This window comes from Thalassophryne amazonica, chromosome 6 (genome assembly GCF_902500255.1).
Source record: "Thalassophryne amazonica chromosome 6, fThaAma1.1, whole genome shotgun sequence".
NCBI classification, from domain to species: Eukaryota; Metazoa; Chordata; class Actinopteri; order Batrachoidiformes; family Batrachoididae; genus Thalassophryne; species Thalassophryne amazonica.
Genome location: NC_047108.1, coordinates 31,836,759 through 31,855,096, shown reverse-complemented (window position 1 = coordinate 31,855,096; position 18,338 = coordinate 31,836,759). Strand labels below are relative to the sequence as shown.

Genomic DNA, 18,338 nt, shown 5'->3' with positions numbered 1-18,338 from the left:
TAAGTGTTCCCCTCTCCAATCAACTTTTTAATCAAACTACGCTGTTCTTCTGAACAATGTCTTGAACGACCCATTTTCCTCAGGCTTTCAAAGAGTAAAGCATGTTCAACAGGTGCTGGCTTCATCCTTTAATAGGGGACACCTGATTCACACCTGTTTGTTCCACAAAATTGATGAACTCACTGACTGAATGCCACACTACTATTATTGTGAACATTCCCTTTTCTACTTTTTTTTTAAAACTTATAGCCCAATTTCATAGCCTTAAGAGTGTGCATATCATGAATGTTTGGTCTTGTTGGATTTGTAAGAACCTACTGAATCTACTGGTACCTTGTTTCCCAAGTAACAATAAGAAATATACTCAAAACCTGGATTAATCTTTTTAGTCACATAGCACTAGTATTATTCTGAACACTACTGTATATGCAATTTATTCTTGCAGGACAGAAGGTATGTAGTGCGTGAGTGACCCCCATCCGCCCTTCCAGATCACCCTACAAGATCCTACTCAAAGGTCAACTGACAACTTCTATCAGGAGGGACTGACCACCAAAACAATATGAAGACAGACAAAAACGAAAGACAAGTGGTGAAAGCAATAACTGTGAAGTGAGACACCGAGGAGACGGGGCCCCAACATAAAACATGCCGGAACAAACCACCACACATGAACAAGCAGTGACAGTGACAATCTATTGTCTAGTTAGTGAGCATTCATTCCCTAATCTAGGACACCAGAGTCTTGATCCCTTTGAAAGCACCCAAAACCGAATTGTGGTGCCGGCCACGAACACGTGACCAGCCACACACAGAGACCCAGATCACAGCTATATTTTCGATCACTACTGTGGCTGGTGTGTTGGGCCAAGATAAAAGTACAGAACCCTACCATAAGACATGGACTACTCAGGCGTATCGGAAGCAATACGGCCAACCGCAAGCGACAACGGAAAAGGGCCCAGGACGTAGGGCCCCAGGAGGAACCAGGCAAAAAAGGGAAGCAGAAGGGCACAGGGGCGAGGAAGGGCAGCCACCACAGCCACCGGGGCAGCATGAAGGACCAACAAGGAAGCGGCCCGACGGCGCCGGAAAGCATCCCCGACACCACCCCCCACCAATGGAGGCACAGGAACTAACCCCACACCCGAGGGGAGCATGCAGGGCGCCGGCAGGGCCCACCAAGAGGGGGGAGCCCAGAACCTCACCACCCCGCCCACAGCACCAGAGGGAGGAGCGAGCGGCGGCGGGGACGGGGGGCAAAGGAGCCACCGCAAATGAACCCAGAGCGCAGGCAGAGACCACCGGCACATGAGGGTGGGGCCCAGCCCCTAGGAAAGAGGCGAGACCCCCCCACCTCAGGCCCCCACAGCCATCCAGGGCCCAACCCCACATGCGTCTGTGCGTCTCATCAGTGGAGGCTCAGTCTTACATTTAAACTCTGAAAAATAGCCAATCATCGAGCCCTGTTAGCACTGTACCTTTCAATGTTTGGAAGGGTTCAGTAACTGATCACATCACTTTGCACGCAAATAAATTAGCATACTATGACAGTTGATGCAGTAACTGCTATTCCTAGTTGCTGCACAACTAGGAATAGCTTAAAAACTTACAAATAAGTGAAACAATGGCCCATTTTAAATGCCAAATAATGTGCTTGAGGATTTTTAACATGACACCATTTATGTGGAGCCAGTTCGATGACTGCTAACTTTTGGTACTGAAAGTAAAATTGGACTTTGAAAGACACAGCAGAAAATGAAAATGAAAATACTGGCAGTGAAATCAACTGAAAAATGTTGCACTGTTACTAAAAACCAGTGTTGGGACTGAAAAAGCAGACTGGCTCATATCATGCTCAGGGAAGCAGACCAAGAGGCCATAACAGTGCTGCAACGGACGATCTCTCACAATGGAAACAGTGTACCTCATCTCATTTTCCCTGTGACTCAACATTTTTCCAACAGCATACAAGAATTCTCAGAAGACACTGAGCACGAAAGATATCCAGCCACAACCTTGGGCCCCTGGTGAGTATCCAGGTCTGACAACCATACAGTAAGACTGGAAGCACCTGTGTTCAAAGACCTCATGACTCCATAAGCCCTTTCCAGCTCATGACTCCATAAGCCCTTTCCAGCATTTCTTGATCAAAATCACTGAAGCTGAAAGTGCTGAATTCCACACCCTGACCATAGACTGTACATACACTGGATAAACCCTGGGTGATGTCAGCCATAGGTTATCTATGGAGTCCCAAAGCAGCACTTTTGAAAGCCAAAAGTTGCTGCTCTGGGTGTCACCATGTTGGTAGTGCTTACTCACGCTGTCTACATCACGACAAACACAAAAATGGATAAAGAGGTGGAGTGTGGGTGAGACCCTGCATGACCTAGGTGAGATGAATGATGCCTGAACGTCTGCCCATTTTAGAGTTACTGAGCAAGCTAAGCTAACAGGCTAACCTTGGTTTGGCTGTTAATTTAATCATATTTTGGGGGCTTTTGTAGCAGTTTGCTTTGGTGTCAAGTCTGGGAGCATGCGGTGGTGCTGAGCTTTACCGCATCCACAATGCCATAACATTGCCTTGGGTCCTGGTGATTTTCACCCCTAGATTTTCTACTTGTACTCCTAAAGATTTCAGTAAGAGGCTACAGTGCTCCAACTGAAAAAAGTTAGACTGGACGCCTGATTTCTGCTTTAAAACCAGACATTTTAAGATGTGCTTCTATGGAAACCTCACTCCTCAAGTGACCAGTCAAGGAACTGCAACTTTTTTTTCTTCCTATTGTGCCTCATTTTGGACAGCCAGAATTTATGTCTCAACACCAACCACACACAGGTGGGGAAAAGATGTTGAGAAACAATATTTGTAAATTAAACATACCAATATCTTACCTCCACATAGATTAGATAGACATAGATTTAAAAATTTATCGTGAAAGAAAAGCATCAACACAACATGCTAGGCCACAAAACAGAAGATATCTTGCAAAGTGTCCATGCAGACATTAACAAAAAGAAACACTGAACAATTCATAATACTGGCAGGAAACTATAACTGAAGACAGCTACCAGGGCTGCACAATTTTGGAAAAAAAAAATTGACATTGCAATATTTTTTAATTTTTATTTATTTATTTATTTATTTTTGCCAATGGTGATATGTGAATAACTTGCAGGATTTTTCAGGATACACTGAAAATGGCTGAAAGCCCTGTACATATGCCAGGCCTGTATGTGTCACTGCAATGCTTCCACTATGGAAAGGGTTTGTGGAACTTCCACAAAAACAGATGGTGCAGCAGATGGTGCATCAGAAGCAAATTATTTTTTAAATTTTCATTTATACAGCGCCAAATCACAACAGAGTTGCCTAAAGGCGCTTCACACAAGTAAGGTCTAACCTTACTAACCCCCAGAGCAACAGTGGTAAGGAAAAACTCCTCCTGAGGAAGAAACCTCAAGCAGACCAGACTCAAAGGGGTGACCCTTTGCTTGGGCCATGCTACAGACATAAATTACAGAACAATTCACAGAACAATTCACAAAACGAATATACAGGAAACTGTGTTGGTGCAAAGGACAGGAGGGTTGTCAGCACAAACACAACTCCCATCTCTGGATGGAGCTGCACCTTAAACAGAGAGAAAAAAAAACAGAATAAGGCATCACAAAGACAAGAAATACAGTATAATTTGCCAGCATTAAACAACAAGAAAAACAGAAGAAAGACTAAGGTGATCGCCAGCCACTAGCTCTAAGCTTCACTAAAAGTCCCACAATTTAGGTAAAGTTGAGGCCGCCGCACGCTCCATTTCCTCATAAAATGAATTAAAAGAGTAAAAAGTGTAAACAAAACTATATAACAAAACTAATAAAATTAATTTAAAGGGTAAAAAGCATAGTAACATACTATGCCAATGTGCTAGCCATACGAAAGGAAAAAGAAGTGGGTCTTAAGTCTGGACTTGAAAGTCTCCACAGAATCTGACTGTTTTATTGACGCAGGGAGATCATTCCACAGAACAGGGGCACGATAAGAGAAAGCTCTGTGACCTGTAGAGTTCTTATTCACCCTAGGAACACAAAGTAGTTCTGCGCCCTGAGAACGCAAAGCCCGGACCGGTATGTAAGGTTTAATTAGGTCAGCTAGGTAGGGAGGTGCCAGTCCGTGAACAATTTCATAGACTAGTAGCAGAACCTTAAAATCTGATCTCAATGGGACAGAAAGTCAGTGAAGGGATACCAAAATGGGTGTAATGTGGTCGAACTTTCTGTTTCGTGTCAAAAGTCTGACTGCAGCATTTTGAACCAATTTGGAGACCCCTAATGCTGGACTGCGGTAAACCAGAAAATAGAACATTGCAGTAGTCAAATCAACAACTTTTGCAAAGCACCACACTGAGTAAAATAAAGCCTTTTAAGAGAAAGAGGGCCTGCAATGAGCATCTGAAAGCCTTATTGCGAATTTAAAGTGAAGCAGTGCGTTTGTGTATTTTTACAAAACATGTCGCTGTGTACTGATCCACTGGCTGATCTGCAACTTCTGCATTTTAAATGAATCAAATTTACCTATTAAAAAATGCCCTTATTTGGATTTGATAAGATTTTGATCAACATGGTGAACAGTGGATTTATCAATGTGTCTTTGGAGGAAAAGCTGCACTAACACAGCCCAGTTTTTCACAAGCTGTGTTCACATTCACACACAGCCTGTCTAGAAATAATTACCCGTGATGTCAGTGTAGCAGCAGAAGGTTAGAATGTTTCAAAGCAATAAGCAGAGTCTTTTATTCTGACCTGTTTCGTCGTTTCGGCTGGATCATCGCAGTGGAAATACTTAAAGTAGACCTGCTTTGAAATAAATGCAGTCAGATCTTTGGACCAAAAAATGACTTATATTTACACATAAGATCCTTCTGAATGTAGTAAAGTAAATATGCAAGCCCAGATCTATCATTCAACAGAGAAATATTTGTTTTAACGTGATGATGGGTGCACTAGTGCTGCAGCTTTAGGCTTTCCAGTATGGTGTACGTTTGTCTTATTTGGGGTCCTTTGACTTTCCCCGTTTTGCTATACAAAGCATATCTACAGCCGACAAGAACTGATTTGCATGGATTACAGTCACGCGCCGGTATGACAAAACAGTTCCAGTGGGATCATAAGATTTCCCTGGACATTACACGACCAGCCGGGGCTCCCTGGATTGTTGGCGGCTCGATCAAACGCGGCAGGCGGAGGAGGGACAGAAAGAAAAAGTGGGGATGTCGTTCGGGCCTACTAGCACGGCTACGGAGACAACCGCAAAAACCCCTTCTTCCCAGCCTGTTTCTCCTCAACTCTCGGTCCATCGTGCACAAAGTGGATGAATTGGAACTCCTTATCTCCACTAATAAGACTGTGCAGGACTGTAGCGTGCTTATTATAGCTGAGACCTGGCTTCATCCATCGATCCCGGACACTAGTGTGCAGCTAGTTAGCCACACGCTTTACCGACAGGATCGAGACAGCAGCTCTGGTAAGAAGAGGGGAGACGGTCTCTGCTTGTACGCACATAACGATTGGTGATCGCAGAGCCGTGTCATTAACAAACACTGCTCATCAGATATAGAAACTTTGACTGTATTATTCAGACCATTTTATCTACCGAGGGAATTTTCTGCTGTAGTTATCACTGCTGTTTACATTCCATCTGAGGCCAATGTGAGCACAGCTCTGAGTTATCTGTATGACATCATCACCCTCCAGCAAAAGGCGTACCCAGAAGGGACACACATCATAGCTGGTGACTTTAATAAGGCTTGCTTGAAAACAGTGCTTCCAAGATTCATACAGTATGTTAAGTGTCCCACCAGAGGTAGCAATATACTTGATCATGTATATTCAGACAGAGTTGTACCACTGCCCCATCTTGGCCTGTCAGACCATGTCTCTCTTCTATTGGTACCAGCCTACATCCCTCGCAGGAAGAAAACAAAGCCTGTGACAAAGATAATTCAAACTTGACCCAGTGGAGCTCTCGAACAACTTCAGGACTGTTTCCAACGAACTGATTGGGATTTATTCCACCATTCTGACCTGGAATTATATACACAGCAGGTTCTTTTCTACATCAAGTGCTGTGTGGATAGTGTCACAGTGCAGAAATGGGTCCGGACCATTCCAAACCAGAAAGCATGGATTAGAAAGGAGGTCTCCATGCTCATACGAGCTTGTGATAGGGCCTTCAAGTCAGGAGACCAGGCCTTATACAGCTGCGCAAGGGCAAACTTAAGACAAGGCATCAGGAAGGCGAAACGGACGCACTCAAAGAAGATTGAGGAGAGTGTCAGGAATAACAACGCAAGACAGGCATGGCAGGGACTGAAAGGAATTACCAACTATGAGGGAAATACTGCCACCATCTCTGAGAGCAGTGCCTCTCTGGCGGAGAAGCTGAACTGCTTCTTCTCAAGGTTTGAGGCAACTTCTCTACCCTCACACATAAACATCCCTGTTATGGACTCGAGGGTTCTGATTGTTCAAGAACATGAAGTGAGGAGTGTGTTCAGAGCTGTCAACCCAAGGAAAGCCATAGGCCCAGATAGTGTACCTGGGAAGGTCTTGAAAGCCTGTAGCTATGAACTAGCAAAGGTTTTTTAGAAACATTTCAACTTGTCCCTTGCCAGTGCCACAGTCCCCTCCTGTCTTAAAACAGCTGCAATCATTCCAGTACCCAAAAAACACAACATAAAGAACTTGAATGATTATAGACCTGTTGCCCTCACACCCGTGGTCACCAAATGCCTAGAGAGACTGATAGCACAGCATATAAAAGCCAACCTCCCTCCATCATTTGATAACCATCAGTTTGCATATAGACAAAACAGATCCACGAGGATGCCATAAATACAGCCCTTTACACAGTTTTACAGCACCTGGAACGAAGTCACATGTATGCCCGGATGCTGTGCACTGATTAAAGCTCAGCATTCAATACCATCATTCCGGATATTCTTATCAGGAAACTTTTCCATCTTGGCTTCTCTTCACATCTCTGCTCCTGGATCCTGGACTTCCTTACACACCGTCCCCAGTCTGTTAAACTTGGTTCTCATTTCTCCTCCTCACTAACTCTCAGCACAGGCTCCCCTCAAGGCTGTGTGCTAAGCCCTCTGCTGTATTCCCTATATACATTTGACTGCACATCTGCTTCCACAGCCAACACAATAATTAAGTTTGCAGATGATACAACGGTCATTGGCCTCATCTCAGGGGGGGATGAGATAGCATATTGCAAGGAAGTCCAAAGTCTGACAATGTGGTGCTCTGCGAACAACCTCAACTTGAACATAAGAAAAACAAAATAAATGATAATAGACTTCAGGAAGAACAGGGTCGATTACCTGCCCCTCTTTATAAAAGGTGACTCAGTGGAAATTGTTCAAAGCTATAAATTTCTGGGTATACACATCACAAACACACTCTCCTGGACAGTGCACACAACTGATCTAATCAAGAAGGCATTGCAACACCTTCACTTTCTCAGAATCCTAAGGAAACATCATCTCAGCAGAGCAGTAATGGAGTCCTTCTACCACGCTGTTATTGAGAACATGCTGACCTACGGAGTCACAGTCTGGTATGCAGCTTGTACAGCAGCAGAAAGAAGGACTCTACAAACGATGGTGGAAACAGCACAAAAGATTATTGGCTGTCCTCTTCCCTCCCTGGAAGATGTTGCAGGTGCTCGATACCTTTCCAGAGCCAAAAACATTTTAAAAGACTCTTCACATCCTGGACACAAAATATTCAACCTTATGCCCTTTCCAGAGCCATAAAAACACACACGAACAGACTTTTGAACAGTTTTTACCCCAGAGCCATACAACATTTAAACAAAATGACAAATTTACAGCTAAAATTTGGACCTCCGCAAAACTCATCACATCCGGGACGCTGCCGTGACATAAGAGAAAAGACCCTATCACAGCATGCATTGCGCACACCGGGATGGATATAGCAGTGTAAACTGTAATTTGTGGATTTACGTCAGTTTGCATCTCTTACAAAAGCACCTTTTTATTGTCTTATACGGAAGTAGCGACTTTTTATAAAACTTCATATTGTCTTGCAGTAAGTTTGGTGAGTATACATGTCTTTTATTTTTGCCTGAAAATTATTTTTGGGGACATTTTCATACGCCCATTTGATTGAGTGGTGTTGCAATGGAGGCACTCCATGTAAGCCAATATTTTCTCACGGGGCAGGGCTGGGGTCGGGGTTACCGCGACGACTCGCTCGCATGCTAGCAAGCAGGCTGGCACAGTAAGAGTTGGGGATGAACATCGCCCGCTGTCGATGTCGCCGCTGATCTGAGCATGCAGAGCTGTATCTCGCATTCATTGCAGCTTACTTTTGGATGATGAAACCAGGATCTGCCGGTTCATCCCACACTTCGGCGCCTGGATCAGCGGCTTCTCCCCTCATGGCTCGGGTTTGTGCTGATAAGGTCTTAGCTGTGTGTCCGCCACCCTTGCTGCTTCTCCACCTTAATCTCCGCCGTCATTTTCCTCATCAAATTCTCAGATATCACCATCATCTTGGTCACAATTTGAGCTATCTGAGGTACTGCTAAGATCATCAGGATCCTCTACGTCAACTTCCATGTCGAGATTGAGCTCACTGTCCAACAATTCGGCGATCATTTTCAAGCGTTCGAATTGAGAAATAGCTAGTACTGCATCCACTCAATGCGCGGGATCGGACTGAAGGCGCTAGCGCTCTGTCTTCTCTCTTACGTCACGGCAATGTCCCAGATGTACAAACAGTTTTCACAGAGGGCCAAATTTTAGCTGCAAATTTGTCATTTTTAAACAAAGATTTCTCTGCTGAATTACAAATTTGGGCTTGCAGATTTACTTTACTGCATTCATAAGGGTCTTATAAATACAAAACAGCTATTTCTTTCTGAGATTCAATTCAAGGATTCAAAAGAATTTATTGTCATATGCACAAAGGAACATGTTCCCTGCACAATGAATTGTGTCTACTGCATTGAACCCATCCTAATTGCCAGTTAGGAGCAGAAGTCGCCATAAGGCGCACGGGGACCAGCTCTAGATGTACATCCCTGCTTTAGGTCACAGCAGGGCTGAGCAAACCATGACCGACCCAAAGACAAACAACACACACGTAACAGACATAAGCCGGCCTGGTACATAAACACGTATAAAAAAAGCACACACAAGGTAAAGAAGAGAAAAAACCCTCAAGGTCGCTGCCTTCGAGAAGCCACAACAATGAGGAAAAAACTCTTATCAGCACAGAGAACAGTAAACACACAGACAAACAAGAACACAGGACGACAGCCAAGATTTGAAAGTCCAGTTTATCAGAACACTCCGGTAGCAGCCCTTTTTGGCGCTAAACAACGGCCATGACTGAATCCTGGAAGGGAGGGGGGTTCTCTGAGCAGTCCACTGTTCACAGTCAACGTCAGAACTGGAGAAGCTGAGGGAGGGGGAAACCAGGGAAGCGAGGCTTGAGTGTTTAATCTTCTTGGAGGTTTATTATCGCAGCGGCCTTGAAGTGCAGCTGTCTTGGGGAAGCCAAATGAATGTCTGTTTAGCAGACGCCTGAAAGATTCCACAGTTCTGAGAACAAAGTGGCTCTCAATGCATCTGAATGTAGAAAGGAAATGTGGTCATTTACTGACGGTCAAGGCGGTTTTCCAGCGCTGCAATCCTCCCAGAGATGTCTTCCAACGTGCGGTTAACACCCACCGACTGAGCAGTCACTGTCCTTCCAATCGAATCAATCAAGTGGGGCAATCTGGACGGCCCAATCAAAACAGCCTCCACTTTTTGATTTTCCAGTAAACCAGCGCTATGCCCGCGTCACACAGCAGAAAGCCGGTCACTCCCAAGCCAAATAGATACACATCTTCGATGTCCTCCACAGACAGCGAGTAAAGGCACATGACCTGCCATCTCCTCCATGAGTCCATCACGTAGCCCATCACATGTGTCCCGGCAGGACAGGTCGGGTCCTCCACCCCCGAATGTCTTGTAGAAAAAATAGTGTCAATTGCGTTCAGAGACCACTTTAACAAATCCATTTTTTCCCTTCCATTTTGTCACTTTTCAGAAGAGCAAAAACTGGAGCCTCACAGACAACACGCCACAGAAGCAGGAAAGGTAAGGAGGGAGGGAGAGGAGAAAATGCGTCCGTCTCAGCCGAGTGCAAGCTGGCAAAAAAAAAAAAAAAAAAGATCTGACCACATTTATTTCAAAGCAGGTCTACTTTAAATATTGTATCTTGGAAATTGCTTGTGAATAAACAGCAATTTTAAAGAAGTCTCAGTGTTATGATACGGTGCTCCCAGTGCTTTGTCTTTTTTTCAGCTGAGAACGTGATTGATGCGTGCAGCGCAGCAAGGGAGAAGGAGCATGTCACGCACTCGCATTACCAGGATCCTTTATTCAAGTAGGTTCAATGTTTTTTGTTGGTTCGTCATGAAAAACGGAAGCAGATTTTTAGCCTTATCACTCAGCAATGTAAATGCGCATGCTTAACGTAATTATGCTACATTGCAAGTCCCTGCAACATAACAAATCGCACACGTGCACATCACAATGACAATGTTCAAACGACATATGCAGTCCTAACAGCTATGAGGAACTAATGTGGGTGAGTGGCGGTGCAGTACTCACGGCTGGGAGTGTGCAGTCTCATAACGCTCAAAAGCATGGCTCAAGTCGTGCTTGTTGTTCATATAACACTGAGTGCAAAGGTCATAGTCAAAGCACACCTTGCACTTCCATCTCATTCCCATGATGCCATGCTTCTTGCAGCTGTCACAGATGATGTTGGAATGACGCACCCCTAGAATGGAACAAGAGAATGTCAAAAGGTCTAAATATACCCAAAAATAAGTGTTACTCTAAAATCAGGACCATATTTCCACAATTTTCACAAAAAAGGGAATACTGTGTTTACTCCCAGTGAGTCAATTCCAAACTACAATAAGGAACATTCATATCCTTCACAGTATGACATATCTATTGAGTTATGATCACATTTCAGCTCTAATTAATGTTTTATTACATTATTTGGTCTTCAATATGAAAATCATTAATGTATTTAACACATGCATCATGTTACCTATGTTATTTGTCACACTCGCTGATATAATGAGATGGGGAAGAATTAGGCCACAAACAAGTGTGACAAAAATACACATACCCCCTGAGCTCCTCATCTTATCAAGTCTTCATTAAGTAAAGGCCAAACCTCTGAGGCAGAAAACATTGCTTTAAAATGAGCACAATGTTAAAACTCTGACATTCTCCTGTGATTCACATCCAAAAGAGCACTGTCTAGGTAACTATCAGAAATGGGTTTGCTAAATTTAGGCTTTTGGAAAACCGAATGAGTTATTGCAAGACTTGTACTTCAACTGGAAACATACAGGAGAAACACAAGGAAATCCATTTTCATAATAAGCCTGTGACCAGTGAAACCATACTGTATCACCATCCCTTAATCTTTTTCTTAGATCAAGCCAGATCTGGAAGCATTTGTGCTGCATCCACCAAACCACAGAACTGGCCTAGCCCCTGGATGGCAATCACTCAGGCAGAAAAGTGATCCATCTCCACCTCTCAAAAGCAACCAATTATCTACAACAACCAGTTAAAACGTGGGCATTCCCTTGGCTTTCTTCACGTGTTGGGATCCTCAACACTGAGAATTCTACATGCTGGATCACACAAAGAGAAATATGCCACATGGCCAAAAGGCTGTAACCGATGCGCACCTGAGTTTCCCACAAGTAACCGGTCTGATTCAAGGGGTAACCAAGGACCCTCTAAAGAGACCTAGTGCCAAAGCCATACAGTTGTCCACATAGGTCACTGGTTAGTGTTTACATCTCACAGCCACACAGACATGAAGCACCAGGACCCTAAGGCCTTGCTCTCACTGCCTCCAATGCACTTACCGAGTCTGCGGGCTCGGCAAGCACTGCAGTGGGCCACTCACACTGCCCCCCGTCTACTGTGCGGAGCTGCGGCCAACTCCGGCAACAGGTCCAGAGACTACGCTCGCTGTTTTGATGCGGAGCACTCTGGCAGCCTGCAAGGATAGACTTCTTAAAAGGACAGACTGCGTAAAAATCCGCAGCGTCGCAGGGTCTCGGTAACCGTAGCCGCAGAGCCCCCGTGGTCACTGAGACAGGTCTGTATCTTTTTAATGACTTGGATTCTCTGTGGGTCCCACATCCGTACCACGCAACGGTAACACCGGAGGCAGTGTGAGCGAGGGGTAAAGACTTTGATGCTCTCCTGCAAAGATATAGGCATCGCCAAACCCTTGTCCAACGAACCCATGATTCCACGTTTCCTAAGTGTATCTCAATCACAAATGCAGAGGACACAGAGACATGTATGTTGCTGCTGAGATAAGTTGACATCTCTACAAGTTGAACACCTTCTACAGATACACTTTTGATGGCACCTTGCGTGACCCGCGGCCTGAGACATATTTTTAGACATGAGGAAGCGAAGCAGCAGTGAGTAGATGACAAACAGAAAAAAAATCATCCTTGAGCAGAAATGGTGCATCCAAGCATTTTTGAGTGATCTATATCAGACTGATTAAACCCAAGTTACCAATTAAGAGTGTGATCCTTGTCCCCTTTGCTGAGCAGAGTTGTGTGATATAAGCAACAGTGGATGACTACGATGAACGGCTCTATTCATGGTTCAACGAGACAGCTGTAATGTGGACAAGGGAATTGAAATGGCTACTAGTCATTTACGTTACCAGTGTCTATGCTTACCTGCTTATTGATTGTGGACAGACAAATGAAATAATCAAGCGATGCAAACATGACAATGGCTATCAAATGTATACTGACCATCATGTGGAAGTTGTAGGACTTTGAAGTAATGAAGGGGACAATGACTTTGTTTACATACGAAGCTGTGTGAAATCGGAGCAACGTTCGACAGCAGAACAACATTGTACATGGCTGCTGTGTGTTAACACAGCAGAAACCCAATCAACGGGATGCGGTTGTGTTTCAGGGAATGTATTATTTATTTGTGCTTATCCAGTCTTATTTAGACGTATATGATGTTTTGGGGGGGGGTTTCAGAATACACCATGGGCTACAATAAAGCTGGAAATACGCTCATCACAAAATCTCAGAAAATTCAAATAAAAAAAAATTGTGTTCCCCATAGCACGTTTTTACGTCACTGCATATACGTACTCGTATATGCAGTGATGAGAACTGTTTACAATGCTTCACATCCATGTTAAGCAAGTGTGACCAAGAAGGTTTGAAGAAGAAGCTACATCGGGTTAACGATCTCAACAAGACAGCTGCACACAGAACACTGAATCAGTTAGCACTACTGGTATTGTCTATGCTTACTAGGGGCCAAGACCAGTTCACACTATTAGTAACTGGCATAAGATGTTCGCTAGATGTACCAGTTTTACCATCCCAATATTGTCAATATATCAGTGCTGGATGAGGGGAGCGGTCTGTCCGCTGTCTTGTGCAGCAGTTCCTATAACTGAGTCTCACACTGTGCCGGCGCTGGAACAAACAAGCTCAGAGAAAAAAAAAACAAAAAAAAAACAAAAACAAAAAACAAAAACTAAATACTAATGCCCCCCCCCCCCCCCCCCCATGCACACAGTATGTTGGCTCACTGTAAATATTTTCAAAATAAGTCAAATAATGTGCCTCTTGTATAAGACTTACCAACTTGCGCATTATCATACAGCAGCAGGTCATATGCCCCCTGGTACCCGGTGCGGTAGTTTGTTCGAGTGCCACTGTCCCACTGCACCACTACAGTTTTATCTGGAGTGGTGGTGCTGCCTTGCCGGCCAATCTCCACCACAGTCCCCACGTGACCCTCGCCGTCATCCTGGTTTCCCCACTTCCAGTCCAAGCCACGCACCACACGCATGCCCACCTCCATGCTGCCTTTGCTGAGGCCTGGCCTGGCGGTGGAGTGCAACGGCCGAGGCCTGGCAGCGCCAACACTTCCGCTGCTGCTGCTGCTTCGCCTCTGGGTCTCCTGATGGGTGGGGCCGGTTCGTGCCAATGATAGAGAAGGCAGAGGTGGTGCCAGTGGGGTTTTTGGTAATGGATCAGGAGCCGCTGGAGTGAATAGAGGGGAGAAAAAAAGACAAAAAATTCAGCAATGCATTCAACAGCAAAGATGTGATGCACACATTTCTGTAATCACTCACACATATTGGAGATATAATCTCTGAAATCATGTAATCACGTAAATGCTTCTCGTCTGCACATCTTTTGTAGAATAGCGCAGTTTGAAATGACTGCTATCGCAATACAAGTACATATTTGTCACATCAATAGAATTTTGAATTGAAAATTTAATTTAATTATGAGAGAGGGAAGCTTTTGCTCAACAGTGTCACTTTCAAATGTTATAGAAATCACACATCTTACAAGTGTTTTTCTGTATCTGGTACAAGGATGTGAGAGAGAAGAAACATAGATCATCTAGAATCACACAAGACCAGAAAAAATATTAACTGGATACAGGACTTCCCTAAAAATCTCGAAATAACACAGGAATAAATTCACAATATAATTCAAATGAAAAAAATTAAATCATAGGCTCTCGGTTGGAAACCACAGTACCCTGTAGCAGCGAAAGCCTACAGTCTTGCTCAAAGATATCACAGCTGCAGCTCTGTGAGTGGAATTTATTTGACAGAACATGTGACAGCTCAAGATTATGCTCCAAGTTTTTAGTCACAGTGGCTTTTTCCTCACAAAAACACAGAATGGAATCTGCTTCCCAACTTTTCTTTTTCTGTTTGTGCTATGCTTATATTTGCAGTGGAAACCAATCAGCAGTTCATTTGCCAAAATGTCAGAGGATGTCCATTCCACTGCTTTGAAAGTCAGTGGAAAGTCCATAACCTGACAGTTTTGTCTATTGCTGTGCCCATCAGTGGCTGCTGAGGGAATCATGAAGGCTACGTGTGTCACAGCTGTAATTTCAGCAGTGATCCTGCTGACAGATCATTTAGTACAGGCCTCACATTGTGCCATGGCTGACTTCTGGAGAGCAGCTGGTAATGAATTCCTGCTGGGCTTATAAAGGCCCGACATGAAAAGCACACTTAATCAGGACAACAATCAGTTGTTAGTTCAGTCAAGGTAAATTATACACTCAAAGAACTGCACTGTCTCACGTTTCCGGAATTCCAAAGTCAGAAAAATAACCACAGGAAGTTCCAGCAACTATTTTAGAAAACTGGAAATGCTGCTATTCTTCCTTGAAGAAAAGTTTTGAAAAACACACACACACACACACAGGGTGGGACAATAAAATGTTACCACTTTTTGATCGTACACAAGTTTTTGAAATGAGAACTTATTCGAAAATTTTATTTATCGACTCGTGAATTAACATTTGATACCAAAGACTACCCACTTTGTCTCTTGTTTTCCACACAGTTCAATGATGATGACATGTTCAATCCACGCTCCTCTTCTTTGGATTATAAAAAGTGGAAACATTTTATTGGCCCATCCTGTGTGTGTGTGTGTGTGTATATATATATATGTATATATATATATATATGTGTGTGTGTGTGTATATATATATATATACACACACACACACACACAAGATGGGCCAATAAAATGTGTGTGTGTGTGTATATATATATATATATATATATATATATATATATATATACACACACACGAGTATATATATATATATATATATATATATATATATATATACACACACACACACACAGTATATATTTCATAGACCCAAATACTGAACAATTAATCAATTATGTAAATTACCATGAGTTACTGCCCTAAGATCCCCATTACACAGGGACAGTGTCCATTCCGCATCCGTTATGCAAGCAGGAGATCACCACAGGATGCGGTAGAAATGCACACTGCATTGCGAAGACCTTACAAAGCACGCTCTGTAGTTGCGCACTACACACCATGCTCACCATGGTCGCAGTGAAGTATGGAGGCGCGCCTGACAAACACCGAAGAAGGCTGGAGGACGCTCAAACAATGCACAGACAATGCCATGATGCCCCCCCCAACGGATGATGAATGAACACACAATGATCGGGGCTGTTTGTCATCATTTTAATGAATAAAGTTAATTTTATTAAGCGTGGTTATAAAGTGCAAAATGAGTTCCTTGTCTCTGTCGCTGTGTGTGTGTGTGTGTGTGAAGTCCTGGCGCACGAACAGCAAGGAAATATGACGACAACAATGACACACAAGGGACACAATGACAGAAAAATGTTTTTCTCCTGTGCATATTCCACTTTAGACATTTTTTCAAATGTCAGGTTCCTCCTTTGGGTGGCTTTACACAGTGAAACGTTTATGCAACTAACTGCAGTTTACAAGTTGCATGAAACAATTTCCATGCTACTTGACAAGGAATAGGTGCTGAAACCTAGTATTACAAAGGGCTAAATTATTAAAACCTGGAGTACTGTAAGATCCAACTGTTAATGGTGCTGTTTTTGGCACTGGAAGATAAACCGATACATTTTTGTTGTGCAGAAGAGCTCTCCCCACTGGACCGATGAGTAGTACCCATATATATATATATATATATATATATATATATATATATATATATATATATATATATATATATATATCTCAAAGTTCTCATGCAACACATTCCACTTAAGCTAACTAGGGTGGTTGAAATGCTACTATATCAACTGTATTTTCACGTTGTCATGTGACATGATAGCAGCATTTTGAATTGCTGTTGCATGAACAGAGTTTCATTTCAGTTTTGAATTTGTGCATAAATATTTGTCTATTTGCCTGGATTACTGTTGCTTGGTTGAACATGTACCACGGTTCTCATCTGAGGCGCTGTTTAGTTGGATTTCTATTTTATGAAGGATGACCAGGATTTGAAAAAAAATGCAATGGGCTGGATGTGCACTAAGTTTATAGCTGGCTTGTCCCAGGGTACTATTGTTGAGTTTTTTGAAGAATGGAGAAATTTTGGAGATGTGACAGGAGATGCCTCCAATAACGTGGTGAATTTGTGAGGTTTTATTTTGGGAGGCCACCTGCACTTGTTTTATGTGGTTTTACTGAAGCGGCATGAGACACGAGCCAGGAATGGCTGCACTGGATTACTGTTATAACAGTTCCCCGCTGTGCTGTGGTCACTTCTGATGTACTATGTTTGGAGCAGGAGATGAGAGCAGAGAGGAGTCGGAGCCGGTTGATACATTTTTGTATTAACACCAGGTGTTCATTTCAGTTTTGCTTGTGTTGCAGCAGAGTTCCCCCATTCTCCATGCAAAATCATCATTGGCCTGACCATTTCCGATTTACTCCATACGTTCACAAACAAATGTTGTTATTCCCATTAAACACCATACAAAATTTCAGCCTTATATCTTTATTGGATTGTGGCATACTGGGGCTTTAAAAATGGAGCATGACAAGTGATTTTACTGCAAAAATGAATGGTATAGAAAAAGATGCTTTATTCAATATTAGTCACCCAAATAGTAAGGTAACATGAGAAATAAATCTCAGAATTTGAGAGATCTGATGCGCTTTAATGTAGAAATACAGAGGGCTGCTCCAAAGCACACATGAAAATCTTTTTTTGTTTTTTATAGTTTTCAGCAAGCTATAAACTGGCAAATATGCAACTGTGGAGCTTCTTTTATAGTACACACATGTAGTACCAAAGAACAACTGAAAATTTCATTCAACTAGCCTGAAAAGTTCAAAAATAAAGACTTACTGAATTTAGCAAGCAAGTGGACTGACATGAATCGTGGCTCCAACACGAGAGATGTCAACTGAAACAAAGGAGAGGATTATCAAACTCTTAAAAGAGGGTAAATCATCACGCAATGTTGCAAAAGATGTTGGTTGTTCACAGTCAGCTGTGTCTAAACTCTGGGCCAAATACAAACAACATGGGAAGGTTGTTAAAGGCAAACATACTGGTAGACCAAGGAAGACATCAAAGCATCAAGACAGAAAACCTAAAGCAATATGTCTCAAAAATCGAAAATGCACAACAAAACAAATGAGGAACGAATGGGAGGAAACTGGAGTCAACGTCTGTGACCAAACTGTAAGAAACCGCCTAAAGGAAATGGGATTTACATACAGAAAAGCTAAACAAAAGCCATCATTAACACCTAACCAGAAAAAAAACAAGGTTACAATGGGCTAAGGAAAAGCAATCGTGGACTGTGGATGACTGGATGAAAGTCATATTCAGTGATGAATCTCGAATCTGCATTGG

At 43.1% G+C, this 18,338-nt stretch overlaps 1 protein-coding gene across 3 annotated transcripts in view; it reads right to left on the bottom strand.

Annotated features, from left to right (window-relative positions):
- mib2 (mindbomb E3 ubiquitin protein ligase 2) overlaps positions 1 to 18,338 on the bottom strand; it is a 231,775-nt gene that overhangs the window by 133,621 nt on the left and 79,816 nt on the right. For 2 of the 3 annotated variants that reach the window (XM_034171927.1, XM_034171925.1), the window contains 2 exons: positions 13,766 to 14,170; positions 10,701 to 10,872 (listed from right to left, as the gene is read on the bottom strand). In XM_034171927.1, the coding sequence (XP_034027818.1) occupies positions 10,701 to 10,872; positions 13,766 to 13,988 (395 nt within the window). In that variant the 5' untranslated portion in view covers positions 13,989 to 14,170. The remainder of the gene's footprint in view (positions 1 to 10,700; positions 10,873 to 13,765; positions 14,171 to 18,338) is intronic. The other variant, XM_034171926.1, reaches the window with a different exon arrangement.